General features: G+C 27.2%; 1 protein-coding gene across 3 annotated transcripts in view; it reads right to left on the bottom strand.

The window, feature by feature from the left end:
- LOC107445726 (neuroligin-4, X-linked) overlaps window positions 1–16,072 on the bottom strand; it is a 190,165-nt gene that overhangs the window by 36,301 nt on the left and 137,792 nt on the right. For all 3 annotated transcript variants that reach the window (XM_016060199.4, XM_016060198.4, XM_087155307.1), the window contains exons 4-5: window positions 11,722–12,520; window positions 6,234–6,343 (exon numbers count right to left, since the gene is read on the bottom strand). In XM_016060199.4, the coding sequence (XP_015915685.1) occupies window positions 6,234–6,343; window positions 11,722–12,520 (909 nt within the window). The remainder of the gene's footprint in view (window positions 1–6,233; window positions 6,344–11,721; window positions 12,521–16,072) is intronic.

The following is a 16,072-nucleotide window of genomic DNA, read 5'->3' as shown; positions in this document are numbered from 1 at the left end:
GGTATCTTCCATCAAATGAATTTTCAATTTATCTGAAACTGAACTTGTTCTGCTTGATTAAAGAATAAATTTATTCTAATCACTTATAAATGTTTAAATGTTTATATTTGGTTTTATATCATTGGTTATTTAGTTAATAAAATTAATTGTTATAAATTATTTCAAAAAAATTACTAACTTTTTATTTGAATGAGTCGAACCAACTATGGTTAGACCAGTTTTCAAGCCTACTACATTTTTATCGATACTTGGACTGGCTATCCTTTCATCAGTACTCAAACGTGCTATCATTGGAGCAAATATTGAACCCACAAACTTTTTTTTCGTTACTAAAAGGCTTGAGTAACGAAATCAGTTATGATCAGTTTTTCAACCCACTACGATTTGCGCAAGAATCATATCCCCCATCATTTAATGAATACTCATTCCACTATCATTTAAGCAATACCCGAACCTACTGTCATTTATTCAATACTGGAACTTACTATTGTTTAGCCGATACTCGAACCCACTACCTTTTTATCAGTAATCGAACCTACTACAGTTAGAGCAGTTTTCTTACCCACTACCTTTCAATCGGTAGTTTCACCCTCCATCATTTAATCACTGCTTGATCATGCTTAAAAAAATGTTAAAAGAGAAAGCAAAATTGAGAGTTTAAGAATAATTTTATCGTATTTGTAATTAGCTCATTATTTTTTTTAAATTCCAAAGGGATAATCATAGATGAAAAACTGGAACTCTTTTTGTTTCAATTCGAATGAGAAAGGTTATTATATCTTAGTTATAGTTCTAAATGTCTTAGATGTTCAAAAAATTTCAAATGTATGACGTAAAAAAGCTTTATTTAAAAATAAAACTTATTATAAAGCACAGCTTTCTTGTTGCATATTCAGATGAGCACTTTAATTTTGTTACTAATAAATATCGCGAACAAAAAGATTTCTATAACATAAATACTATACATTTACATATGCATTTACATTTATACATAAGTATTTACATGTGTATATTAACATGTATGTCTTGACATTTACAGATCATTACTCGCAGTGAAAAATGCATATACGAAGTATTACAAACTTTTAACTACGAGTAATGTGCAGTCAGAAAAGGTTAAAGAAAAATCTAATTAAACGTTCCAAACTCTGAATCCAGCATGCACAAATAAATCGAAGTGTATGTAGGTTTTTTCATGAGAAAATTGCATAGAACCAAACTTTTAATATTGACAAGATTTGAAAAACATTCATATAATTTATTTATTATTCTATAAAAATGGGCCTGGATAGCCCAGGACATTGGGCCCATGTCCAAGAGGTCGTGAGTTCGATCTCAACAGGCCAAAGATTCCCTGTGTTCAAAATGGTGACAAGTGCAAGCTTAATCTATTGGGGACGCAAAGTACTCCAAGTTTCCATAACAAATCAATGCTGCTGAGGGTTCTGGATCGGAGATTGATCGTGCTCTTGTTCAGGACGAAATTACGATCAGCGGATGGATGGTGTGTGAATGTATCCTTCCTTTAAATGGCTGTGACGTATGTTTGTGGCAGAAGTCAAATTCTTTACATTAGATGGAGCCATTGGAAAACAATAATAAGTGCACCTCACTGCCTTAAAATAAACTTGTTAGTATTGACAAGTGGATTAAGACAACAGCAACAATATTTCTAAAAAATTATTGTGAGTGCTGGAGAGAACTTAAGTGTTTATGGAATGCTGAGAGAACATCTACGGGAAAGTTAAGCCTCAAAAAAACGATCTCCATTTTTTTCAAAATTTCAAAAAGGATACTACTGAACTGTTTTCAGAAAGGATTCTTTCTCGCCTCCTGCTCCCAAGTTCTCAGAGACAAATAAGTCTTTCAAGTTCCGATGAAATCTTTCTATTGAGACCTTCACAGCTTGTCATAATATAACTAATATACTTTGCTCAAAGTAAATTGTTCCTTCTCTAAAAAAAAGACACCAAAATCACTTTACCCTATAATGTAAAGTGTCATTTCCTGCTTCTTGTTGTGTTATTTGCCGGAATGTATACTCTTATTGATAATATATTTTGGGTTCTGTCATTTTCAAAATTCTTAACAATAATCAGTTCATTACATCTGAGAAAAGGCCACACCATGAACAACGGAAATGCATCCTTCGCCTTCATTATGTCAAAAGAACTTGTATAGATGAGTCTGATAATAATTGATTTTTAAATTTTCATTTTCATTTACTGGTTAAAGTTGTGAAAGACTTTAGCTCAATGGATACTTTCCTCTGTACTAAACTTTTCCTGCTTCTTAGAGAAAATAAAAAAAAATAAATAAAAAGGAAATGAAGAAAAATACTTCCTGTTTCATAAAAAATTTAAAAGAATTTTTGTGAAAACTAATAAGTTTAAAATTAAGCTGTCAACTAATATTATTTTGTATATAATAATGTATAATATTATACAACATTTTAAAACAAACTTTAAAAACGAAATGGGATATTTACTCGGTCGATATGGAGTATAAATATGAGCTTAAGAGAAACGTAGCTTTTTTGTGTAATGTATTGCTTGTAGAAATAATAAAACAAGCTGCTTTTTTTCTTTGAACTTACTTAAGACATATTCTGAAAAATTTCAGCGCCTTTATCATTATTTTTTTAAACTCGATAATGTTTTCATGAAATATTAATGAGTTTCTGTGAAATATGCACATATAACATTTTATGTACTTCTAAAAGAAAGGCAAAAAAGTTTTCGAAAATTTTGAAATTATTTTAAATAATATGATATAGCAAAATAATAATATTTTTCTACGTTAGTAAAATTAGGTATTATGTTTGTACAGTTCGGTATTCAAAAGTTTATAACCATTTTTTCCGAATTCTTTTTTTTCTTTCTTAAATTTCGGTATCAACAATTTTGAATATTTTTTTTCTCCTTTTTTGTGAATTGTACCATCGATTCATTAAAAAGAAGGTAAAGTACGCGGTTTCACAAATATAGTTATACAAATAAAGTTATGTTTTACAAACAAGTAATATACAAATAAATATATAAATTATAAATTTTGCTTAGTATACGAATAAATACAAATATAGCCACATAAACTTTCATTTGCTAATTACTACTTTTCGAAGATTAATTTCCTTTGTTTTTTTTCTTTTCACTTTTTTAGGTTTATTAATTTTTTTTACGTAAAAATAAACATAATTATTTAAAGTAAATGCAATCTGATTTTTTTTCTTGGAAACATGTTTTACTTCTGCAGTTTTCCATGACCAACGTTTCCAACTGTAGAATTTCAACATTAGCTTATCAGAGCTGAGCGATGTAGCATTGGAAACGATCTGAAACATTTAGCATTAGATACGTACCATGACAAAAAATTGAAAGATATCAAATGTTTCAAAAATTAATTTTGAGCCTCTTTTTTTTTTCAATGCTGCATCGAACTTTCTGAGCAAGAAGACACGTGAAATTTAGTTACGAGTAGTAAATAATAACAAGTTCATTTCTTTATTAGAGAAAAAAAGTAAATAAGAGATTGCGAAGAATTAGGTACAGCAACTATCATTTTCAAATAACGTGATACGTACTGACTATAGAATATGTGCTACTCACCCGTGTCTCTTACAAAAAAAATATTTGAAATATGGAGTGTAAGAATAAAAACGAAAGAATATTGTTAAATACTCATGTCTTATAAACCAAATTCTCTTACAGAAAAATACCTTATATTAAAAATTTATTAAATAATTATCATTTAACTCAATTCATTTTGCAAATTAAAATATAGTTGAAAATTAAATTTATCTAATAAGAACATTATAAATTTTTGGAATATAATTTTCGTCTCTAAGTATACTTGCATATTAATTTTTGAATGAATGTAATAGAAGCAACTGTAAAGGGAAAAAAGTAAAATAAAAAAAAACAGAACCTATTTAATAAAATAAATCTATCCAATAAGAAAATCTGTCTGATAAAAAAAATTCTAAGTAAAAAAAATATACATTTGGTCACTTTTTTTAAACAGTTAAAAAATATCCCTCAGTAATGTAAGAGACTTTTGACGTTAATTGATAACAGTTGTAAAAACTTTTCTTTTTATGATTATGCAACACAACAAATTTGTTTATAATTTCATAACCTCACACAATGCACTATTTATTGGAGGAAATTAAGAGTTTCGCTTACAACAGTTTATTTATAATCTTTCAGAAGCGATAAGGAGTACTTTTTTTAAATTAGTAAAATAATTAAATAATCATTATATGCTAGCTTGTTGTGCATTAAGTAGTCAAAAAAAGATGTATATATAGTATATATATATATATATATATATATATATATATATATATATATATATATATATATATATATATATATATATATACATATATATACATATACATATATATATATACATATACATATATATATATATATATATATATACATATACATATATATATATATATATATATATATATATATATATATACATATATATACATATACATATATATATATACATATACATATATATATATATATATATATACATATACATATACATATATATATATATATATATATATATATATATATATATATATATATATATATATATATATATATATATATATATATATATATATATATATATATATGTATATATATATATATCGTGCTCTGATCCAATCTTTTCGAAATTTTGCCTTCCATCCCTATTTTGAGGGTCAGGAATCCAAATAAGTAAAAATAATATGTTTATTCAGAGAAAGTACGTTTTTGTGTCTGATTTTTAGTAGTTAGTAGTTAGAACAGTTACCGAAGTCAATTTAATTTGTACTTATTACTTATTCAGCATATTTAAATTTACCCCCAGTATAAGAGTGGTTTCCAGTGTAGTCATATTACTGACCAGACCGTACTATTAGTAAGCAGTAAATATTTGAATAGATGCAGCAAAACTATTTGGAATATACAATTAATTAACTTATTCAAAACATGAGCTTTTTTTATCAAAGTATGCATGGTAGCAAAATCAGCCTTCGCTGAAATTATTTAAAATTATATTTTAAACATAAAAATATGCCATACGCCAAAGAGTAAATAAAAAAAAAATTCATGAATAAAACACGCACTGGGAGTATTACACAAAGAAAAATATAGCGGTAGTTGAAATTCGCGATTATGTCATACAAAAGATTAAATTGAAAAAATAAAAATACGATAAGGTTAAACAAAAGAAACAATGCAATAATGAGACAAAACATTAGATTAATTACTAATATTCCATTTAATCATAACTCTAGATTAATGTGCCCAGATTTAGCACATGACATGATTTTATTTCGCAGCACAATTTGATATTAAATGAAAAACGAATGCTCTACAACACTAAATTACTAAAGCATATGCATAAACTAATTTTTTTTGTCGAATTTATACAATTATGATGAAGTCAGATTTAAAATAAAAAAACAATTCTATATCACAACACAGACGACCTCTTTCACCATTCCACCCTAAGAAAAGAGAAGAGAGAGAGCGAGAGAGAGAGACTCGCCCTATCACGCCGGAGAGAACGAACCAGCAAAGTGCCTTAAAGTGCCTGCCACACTTCCGAAAATGTATATTCGGTTTAGGTATTCCGCTGTTTTTGTTTTGGTGTGCGGTGTATATATATCTATATATTATTAGGTAATGAGTGATAAACATCAACGTTTTAAAATTCAGACTCACACTTGTTGAGAAAGTTGTCCCGCTACTGTTGGACTTAGGGTGTTTTTCATTTATATAACATTTAATTAACTAAATAATAAACATGAATTTTTAAGTTTTTTTTTTATTTCGATTCAACTTTTAATTTTCGAAAAACTATCATAAATATATATAATATTGAGAAATGAGTAAGAAAATGATTTTTTTTTCAAATTTTCACAGAGATGTTTCTCTTTTGTCTAAAATAAAATCCGTTTGGTCAAATTAGACGCATATCTTCATATCGCAGATGGGTAAATACTTATTTTTAAATTACTAATGCACATGGCATATTTTAAAGCTTTTAATATCAAGTGAAATAATCTCTTTAAAATAATAACCTATTTAAAACAAAAAATTCTGAAATGGAATCAAAGCAGGGAAAATTCTGAAATAGAATCAAAATGAGAATTTTGAAATAAAATTAAATAACAAATTTTAAAAGTAATGAAAGAAATTTTTCGAAAAAAAATATCTTACCTAATGAAAGAAACTTTTGATTGATGCTGTCATACAAAGGCCACACAAATCTCTCAAATCTTGTTCTTGTTCTTTCGGGGCTTTCTAAATCATGGATCACATTTGGGTCCCTAAAAATTTTTAGACAAACATTAAAGGGAAATCAAACATCCAAAATGTATCGATGCATGCATTATTGCTATGACCACTGTTATAGGAACATAATACTAGAAAATAACTTCATCTAAATTTTATGATTTTTATTAAATGTAAAAATTATTTATTTTAGAAATACAACTAATTTTATTTCTATGCAATCTGTAATTACTATAGTAAAAATTATTAAAGTAAGGTGCTTCTTTTGAATAACAGTTATTTTAATAATAATTTTGATTTTTTGCTTTATATTTCAAATCATTAAGCAAATGTTCATGATTACATGAAATCGAGATGCACCTGCAATTGATACTGATTTAAAAATGAAATATTTTTTTAAGGTTTACTATTTAGAAAGAAATTATAAACTTCAAGAAGTAAATGGTAGTAGGTAATAAAACATTGCATGAATACTAATAACATCGATTTTAATTTTTTTTATCTTCTTAATCATTACACGGATGATCTGCACATGGATATTTCTTTCATATTTTATTAAAAAAATTAGAGCTTGCGAAACACTAATACAACTGTTCAAATTCACTTCACCCTTAATACGTTGCTAAGATTAACTATATTATCGATCAAATCCTTTTTAAGTCAATACACTCAGTAAATTCTTTATTCTCGTATTTTAAAAGGCGCAATTTTTTATGCTACAAATATTTTGTGAAAACACCAAAAAAGGACTATAATATTAATGAGATGTCTTGAATGAATGTTTCAGAAAAACATTTTAATAAATTAATCTAATTAATATAAGGAATATATATTCAAACTATTCAAATATTATATATATTATTCAAAAATTTCAAGAGCAGATATAGAGAAAAAGCCGTCCAATGACAATGTTACCAAGTAAAACAAAATTATAAAAATAGAAGAAACTGAAAGTAGTTTTCGAATTGCTAGACTATAAACATTATTGAAGTAATAATTAAGATGTGTAATTTTTTGTTCGTGAGACGTAAAGTGGGTCTAATGAACTAGTTTGTACATATTAAAATTAACTTAAGAAGAAATAAGGTTTAATTTAACGCCATATAAAGATTAAAATGAATTTTAAAAGAACAATAGTTTTGTCTCTCGATATGGTTCAATGCTCAATAATTTCTGAGACGTGTTTTTATCTGCTATTTAATATGAATACATTTTCCATTTTCTAAGCAAATTTTACGCAATAAATAAGCACACAAAATTCTTTATGTTTAAATATAATGCTTTGCAGCTTGTTTTATAAACTGTAACTCGTACATTTGATTCAGAAAAAACTCAGTGTGCTTAATAATTTCCACAGCACATTTGCCTACCTTGCATTTAGTTACTATAGGAATACAGCATTTATTTATTTTTTTGTCAAGATTTAAACATCTAAGTAATAACAGTGAAAATTCAGATTTTTGAGTCAGATAAGACCCAATTTAATTTAACATTTTACTTGATTTTTAAAAAAAAATCATTTAAATAAGTACTGGAAAAGAAAAATGTCCATGAACTTTACAATTTTCTTCTGAAATAGCATATAAAAAGTAGATTTTCATGTAAGGAGCGAAAATAATACCATGCTAAGTGTTAAAATAATACCATGCTATTATTTCTCATTTTGCAATATAATGAGATTTATAATAGTATGTGTCTTCCCTTAAGGCATTATAAAAATACTGCTGAATGAACCTTAACTTTAGTAGTTTTTATTTGTATATTTACGTTCTTTATTCTGATTTAGTAGATTTGAAAGTGCTTTTATCATGCACCGGTAGAAATTTTGGATTGCGTAAATCAATATTGTTCAAATTACTTGCAGCGTTCAAGTGGTGCTATTTAAATATTAATTTGCTCTTTAAGATTGAATAGAAAAATGGTTTAATAAAAAAATTTATAAAGTTTGCTGAAAATTTGTAATTTATATAGGGTTCAGATTAAAAAAAAAATTTCTGAAAAATATTCTATCAAATTCATGAAAAAACATAAAGCATTACTTCAAAATAATAGATAAAAATAACCTTAAAATTCTCAATCATCAAGAATACAAGGGCATGCCTGAGGCATATATCTCAAATCAATATCTTTTTTGGGGCTTAAAGTCATTTAAAAATAAAATATTGTTTCTAATAAGCCTAGTAGATGTTTTTTTATTAATACCTATATATTGCAAAAATTTCGGATCAAATCACGGTGCAAAGTACCGGCCATATGGGTGCATCATCCGTAAAATCCATTTTACCGTAATAATAATTTTTACTGTAAAATATTATGCAGTGCGTTTTACAGTAATATTTATTTAAAAAGAGAAATTCAATGACTTTAAGGTAATTATTACTTTAAAAATTACCGAATATCATATTCAGAACATGTTCTAGTAAAAATAGATTTAACGGTAAAAAGTACCAGCACCATGAGAGTTGGTACTTTTTACCGAAATATTTTACAAGTTGCATTGGTCCTAAATTGAAGTAAATTTTTTAGAACATTCATTATTTTTACCCATAAAAAGATCGGAAAAAAGTGGAATACCATATTCTTTATTTGCCCAAATTCAAAAGTGAATGTTTAGCTTTTATTTCACGCCAGACTCAAATGATTGCATGTTTTTGCATAATTAACTTCCCTTTTAATTTACTTAAAAACTAAAATGTTTGGGGTAAAAACGTATCTTAAAATAGGCAAAAACATTTTGATTTCTTAACAATAATTGATACAGTTGACAATCTTGAAATAGTTGACTAAGTTTTGAAACCATAAGCATCTATTAAATTTAAACTTTAACTTTTAGAGGCCACTAAAAGGCCACTTTCAGTGGACTTTTAGACCCCGAGATACTTCGTGTTTTGTTTTACTTATTTTCTTCATTAATCTTAGGTACGTTTCGTTTTGTAAGTTTGAATACGCACTATCATTAGACTCCAGATCTTGTGTCATTGAACTATGAATCAAATGAAGGAAGACAGTATCATATTATAAAGCATTTTTTGTGATGCTTGATAAAAAAGAAAACTTAAAGCTTTTAAAGATATATGAAACTGTTAGCTCAATATGAATTTTAACTAAGGAAAAAAAATTGCTAATTAAACAACAATTTAATATTGTCTTAATAACCACCCAATGGTCACTTTTTATTCAGTATCGATATCATTCGTAAAAATTCCTTACTGTTTTAAATATAAATTATTTTTTTTGTGGAATTATTATTATTTTTTTTGCTTTGGGGGGGGGGTGGCATTACGGTTATAAAACATATTTATGAAACAAAATGAAAATTATTCGTAGTAGGTAAAAGGACATTTTAAATAAAAAAAGTATTTTGAAAAATTTTAAATGCGCAGAGGTAATTTTATTTGGAATTACCATGCATCTATAGCAACGATAGACGTAATAAATGTAAACGCAATTGAAGTAAAAAAAAACACTATAGAAGTTCTAAAGACTAAAAGCTAAATTAAGAGGAATTACTTATTTATCGTTCGTACGTTGTCTTGCTATTAATTTTCTCGTTTCCTTTAGAAAGATCAGAAGTTAAAGGAGCAAAAACAAACTATGTCAGCTTTGATTTATTTAGCTAATTTTGCGAGCTAAACTCCAAAAGAAAGTTTTATTCTTTGCTTAATAACGAAGTTATAGACATAATGAATTCAGTCAGGATATGAGAAACGGAGGAGAACGTGGTATTGCTTTGCAGTTTTTGATTATTAATTCTAGAACTCTATTATTAAACATACACATTAATTAGCAGTTCAATACGTATATGTAAATATGGTGACATTTAGAGTGAAAATTGGATTTTTTAAGTCTATATTTTATTGAATACATTTATCAATTTATCCTTCTGCATATTCAATTGCATTTCTTTAGGTGAAGAAAAATTTTGCCTTCTCATAAAAAATATCACTGGATTGAGAAATAGTAAACTATAGTTTTTTTTGGAAGATGAATGTTTGTTTATAAAAACACATATAAAGACAATTCTTCAGATTTGAGATTATTTTTGCTTTGAACTGATGTCTCCACTTTGTATCGAGCAATAAAATTTTTTTATTCACATTTTACCTTCCACTTATTATTTTTCCGAGTTTTATCTTCATTTATCTAATATATCTGATCATGAACCACACCAAAATAATTTTTCTTTAAAACAATTTTTCAGTGATTTGTCACCGACATGCATAGTCGCATACCTACTTCTGTTATTATTTTCAGATTTTAAAACATAAATTAAAATTTGTTCTCAGTCTAATTTTGCTATTATTAGTACGTACAAAATTAATTACGAAAATAGTTCAATTAATTTTATTATAAATATGGAATAATATTCAACCTTACGACTTTTTTGTCATCAACCATGTTATGAAGGTATAAATATTTTTTATATAAATTAAAATTTTCTAAATCAGCAACACTGTTAGAACACATAGTAAATTATTGTTCCAAATGAAGTTGTATTTTGTTGTTCTTTCAAGATATTTATGATTACCTTCCAAATTTGCTTTGTTTTTAAAGTAATAATCATTAAGATGGCTTAAAAAGTTAAAATATAAATATAATTTAATTTTAAATAAGTATTGTAATAACTCTCTGACTATTAATAAGCTTGAATATTTTTAGAAACTTTTTTTGATATTACATGAAATATGAACTGCTAATTAAGATCAGAAAAGTGCTAATTTTATTAAATATAACCAGATATAAATATGGGTAGGGGAAGAGTGGCTATAAAACTTAAATTAAAGTTAAAACTCACTTATTCTAGAACGTCATTAATATGCCCTTTTTTCCATTTAATTCTTTGTAAAAAATGCCAAGCCAAAAATAAAATATGATACAAACTTTTAAGCTCAAGCTCTATTGACAATTCAATACATAGATATTAAATAACATTTGAAGTATTTTAATGAGTATTTGATTTTTTAACAATCATATTTTCAAAAACTTCATGCTTAACATCTTCTCAAATTTGAAGAATCATCATCCATATTGAATATAATCTTATGGGAAAAGAGTTTTAAGAAGTTCGTAAGTAAGTGAATGCAGGAACAAAATCGAAATCCAAATTATTCGAAAAAATGTTTTCCCTAGTGTTTATTTGTAAAAAAAAAGTGAGTTTACAATTTGTATTCTTTATAAGAATCTGAAAAAGAATAGAACATTTGATTTCACATCTAAATCAACAGCTTCACACCCCTTAATCTAATAAGTCATTAGATTATCCATTGCAGTTTTTAGTTTAATTGTGATTATAATTATATAATATTCAACATTCTGAATCGATTTATGTGATGCACAGGTATAGTATTTAAAAAATTATATGAAATCATGGAAAGAAAAGTTGCTACATAGAGATAAAAAAAAAATATCTTACCCGTATTTGGCAAAGTTTGTCCAATATAGCATAATTGCTTCAGATAAAGCAATTTCGGGTTTGCTGTAGTTGTTTGGAAAATGAGCTAAATTACTAACTAATGGAGCTCCAAATAGATAAGGAATATCTTCACCATGTACACATACTAATCTCTGTGGATAATCACTTGCTTCAGTTGGATAATTAAATACGTACAAAAACGTCCTGTGATTTAGTTTAGATAAAATATTTGCGCTACTTATTAAGGGAGCTACTACTAAGGCATCCGATAAAGCGTCCACAGTTCCATCTAAAATATTTACTGGGTGTTGCACAGGTCTCGCCCAGTCAGTATATTCATTGACTATTGTCAAGAAAATTTCTTGCAAATGGAAAGTAAATAAATTTCGAACTAAAGTTCTTAAAATTCGGTCTCTGCGTCCAGCTTCTATACCATAACGCTCTTCACTGGCACCAAAATAGAAGAAAGATTCTATCCTTGTAACTCCGATTAGCACGTCTATTTTTGGCACATTTTGTAGCTCTGTAGGAGTATTTAACAGTAGTTTTTCAGGTTCAGCTGGAATAACTATACCATCTACAATTGGTCCAAATGCTGTTAAATATTCTGGTACAAGAAGTTGTACTCTCATGATTTCTGATATAGGTCGCAGTCTCATGCAGCGAACAAGAGCTGGATGATCAAGAACAGGGCATCCCAACTTTCTAGCCAGATGGCGCGTGAAAGTCATTGCTTCATGAGCAATTGCCCAAGGACTAAATGCTGAACCACTCTGAAGAACAACTCGATGAAAAAGTCCTGAAAATAAATGATGCAGTAAATAGTTAATGCATTATCTTCTGTGCTAATAAAAAAAAATAACGAAAATAAACAATAATGAATTTTTACTCATGTATACAAATCGTTTAGAGTTACTTAACTGGCATGAAAGTTTTAAAATGCTATATATAATTAGGGTCAAAAGTTAGCTATCATTGACTTAATATTTCGATTGGAATGCAATTTAATTTGCAGAGAAATGTTATACGCAGACAATTATTTTCTTTAAAAAATATTTAAATACATTCTATCGTGTAAGTGTAAGAAAACATTTCAATGCCTGGTGCGTTTCTTAAAAAAATAATGGCATTCTGAAATAGTAACCATTCTAAAATCAGGCAAAAGAATCTGTAAGGTTGAAAAAAATATAATCTAACTTCTATTGAAGACTTATTAAAGTTAAATACATTCCGTCAAGGTTATAATAAATATCTATTAAGATAAACGCATGTCCTTGCGCACAAAACCTGCATACATTGAATACTACTTCACTTCTAATTTTTTAAATACAGATAAGAGTATTTTATACATTATTATATGAAGGCAAATAAGCAAAGTGTAAAATGTAAGGAATTGCTTGAATATTCTCAGCTGAGTTACGATAAACATGCAATAGTTGAATGTAATATTTACAACAAATACAGTTCTTAGCCCTGGGGTGCTTCGGGGAAAATATGTGGAGCTTCAAATGCTTCACTAAAAGCATTTCAAACATGCTCTGTGAAATTATATCTGTAGATCTGACTTTCCATTCAATTATCTGAACATTGTTAGCTTCAGGATATATCTTGTTCAGCTCAGCCCTTTATAGACACACGTTGTCTAACACCATAAAATGAAATGGGAGCAGAAAGTGCCTCTTACATTGAAGGAGTTCTGTTAACAAATAATTTAAGGTGCCTTCTACAACGTCCCGGTGGCCTCTATAGTGATTCAATTCCACGATGTTGGAGGAGTGGTTCAGATTCTCTAGTTTTGTTCATGAGTAAAAACGCGAAGAATTGTTGTTTGGATAGAATCAGAACTCGTCAGTGACGAAAGCATATGCCCATTTAAAAGTTGGTGTATCTTGAAGCAATTCAGATTGATTCTCCGATGATCTGAGTTGTCAAGAAGATCCCCTGTCCTTGCTGATATATAGTGTTGAGTTCACATAAGATTGCTCAGTGGCGCTGCAGTTCTACAATTCATTTTCATGGAGGGCAACATGCGTTAAGACATGCTTGCGCTACTCGAAAAACGCATTATGATGATAGGGGTTTTATACTCTTGCAATTATCTCTTATATCTAAGTGATCTTGGAAAATCATTTGCAGCTCACTATGCCCTCCCAGATACTTCATGAGGCAAATAAATGCTTTAACAAAGCTTGATGGAACTACCTCAACGGTTTATTATTCCAAGACCTTAGACAAAATTGAAAATAGGATGGTAGGTCGTTGTGGAGCATTGTCGTCAAGGGGATTTATCCATGTTAAACTCTCTACGAGTACCATTTTAATACATCATTTACTGTTAATTACCCTGATGTCCAATAACCCAGAATCCTAAGTTTGCTCCATCACCTCTCTTTTTATCTTTGTCTTTCATTTTTAACATTGTGATGCATTTTCATATAAAATTTTGCTTGATTTGATTCATAATTTCATGAGTTATACAACAAATTGGGTTCGTTACTTATGTTTTGGACACTAGGGTATTTATCCATGTACAGTTTTATATCTTTTATGTACTTTAAGGAATTATTTAAAAAAATTATAGTACTTTTATAACCATTTGTTCGTATCACGTCTTTTTTTTTACCTCTGTGAATTAAACCGACGCTGAATTCCATGTTATTGAGAAATTTTCTTTTCCTCTATGTCTTTAATGCTCAAATTCTACACATTTCTTAAAGTCTGAAGTTTTCTTTCGGAGTTTAAAATTGTGACGATTTTAAATTATAGTACAAAACGGAGAAAACGTATTTATATCTACTATGAGTAGTAAGGCAGTTTTGGTTAAAATAAATGCATCGTGGGTAAGTAGGTGATTTCTATTGATTTTTCACGTACTCAATTTTAGGAAAAAATATTCAAAAACTTTCAAGAACTTTTTTTCGAATAGAAGTAGTTGTTAATATATATATACTTCATCGACGATCGAAATGGCATGAGAAGTGTGATAAAATGATACTGAGAATGCATACTTTATAGAATATATTTCTACCCTTTGCATCATATAATAATTTTATTTTGTACTTTTGATTTTTTTGCAGTGCATGATAAATTATTTATTCGTGTAATTTCTTTCACTTTTTCTATTAGATGCAAATGAATTTTTCGGTGATGATTGGAAAAAAGGCTAAGTAAGAAAAGAGACATAAAACTTTTTAACAATAAAAAGAATATAAAATGATTTTACATGAAATATAAAAGATGCAAAAACTCTATAAAATGTTTAACAATAATGATTTCAAAATATTATTTTGAGACTGAAATAAAGCATTTTTTTAATGTTTTTAAATTTTTCAGGTAACAAAAAATTTCATTACCAAATGTGATTAAATGTAAACATTTGACAGTATATATAAATTATCTTATATTTTTCCCAAACAATTTTCATGAAAGATATGAAAAATTATTCAATTAACTCATTATTAGAAATAGTCCCCAAACAAACTGCATTAAACATGCCAGGAAAATATATTTTTTCCCTAAAGCGCTACTTTAAATTATTTTAAGATAAATTTTGATAAAAATATATTTCTTGGAAAATAGTTAATAATATTATAGTTTGAAAAGAGTTTTATACTAAGCATTTTTATTATTTATTATGTTTTTATTATAAAACCTTATTAAAAATAAAAATTTCCCTTTTAAGATGATAATACAAAAACAGGTATCTGATAAACAAGCAGCTTAACGTTGTTAACTGTGGCGATAACTTTCATTAAATTACGATATAAAAGTTTTCAAAGACTTTAAAAATGAATATTTATACAGGACAAGTAGCTTTTGTGAGGATTATTTTTTTCTAGCATTTTAGATATACTTAACATTTTAACGACATATATTAATTTTGGATCTTCAAAAATTGCAACATTACATTAAGAAAACCATCTACTTTATTTTTGTTAAAAAGATTTTAATTTTTTTTAAACGAATTATATTTTTTAAACCAGCTTGATGCAATTTTCAAAAATTTCACAGGGGAAACAAAAAACATATAAAATATAATAAAAAATATCTAGGCATTCAAATTTAGATGAATGTCTTTAATGTTTTCAGAAAGAATTCGGTAATCAGAGACATTTTTGTCGTCAAAATTTTTTAGCTTTTAAGAAAATGAAAAATTTTTAGAATCAATCTGATTTCTATACAATAAATAGATCAATTTTGTTTTGTACTTCAAGTACAGCATTGAAACGAAACTATCGATTCTTGCCTTATTTTGTGATTGAGATGCACTTTTTTTAACTGATATCTAGAAAATGTATTTAAAGAATTTTCTTTCTTTCTGTAAATAGTAATGTATTTTTTTCAAAGTTGT

The sequence above is a fragment of the Parasteatoda tepidariorum genome, chromosome 11 (assembly GCF_982258835.1).
Source record: "Parasteatoda tepidariorum strain Cologne lab strain chromosome 11, Ptep-v5.0, whole genome shotgun sequence".
NCBI lineage: Eukaryota > Metazoa > Arthropoda > Arachnida > Araneae > Theridiidae > Parasteatoda > Parasteatoda tepidariorum.
The sequence above is the reverse complement of the archived record's forward strand: the minus strand, read 5'-3'. Positions and strand labels throughout refer to the sequence as shown.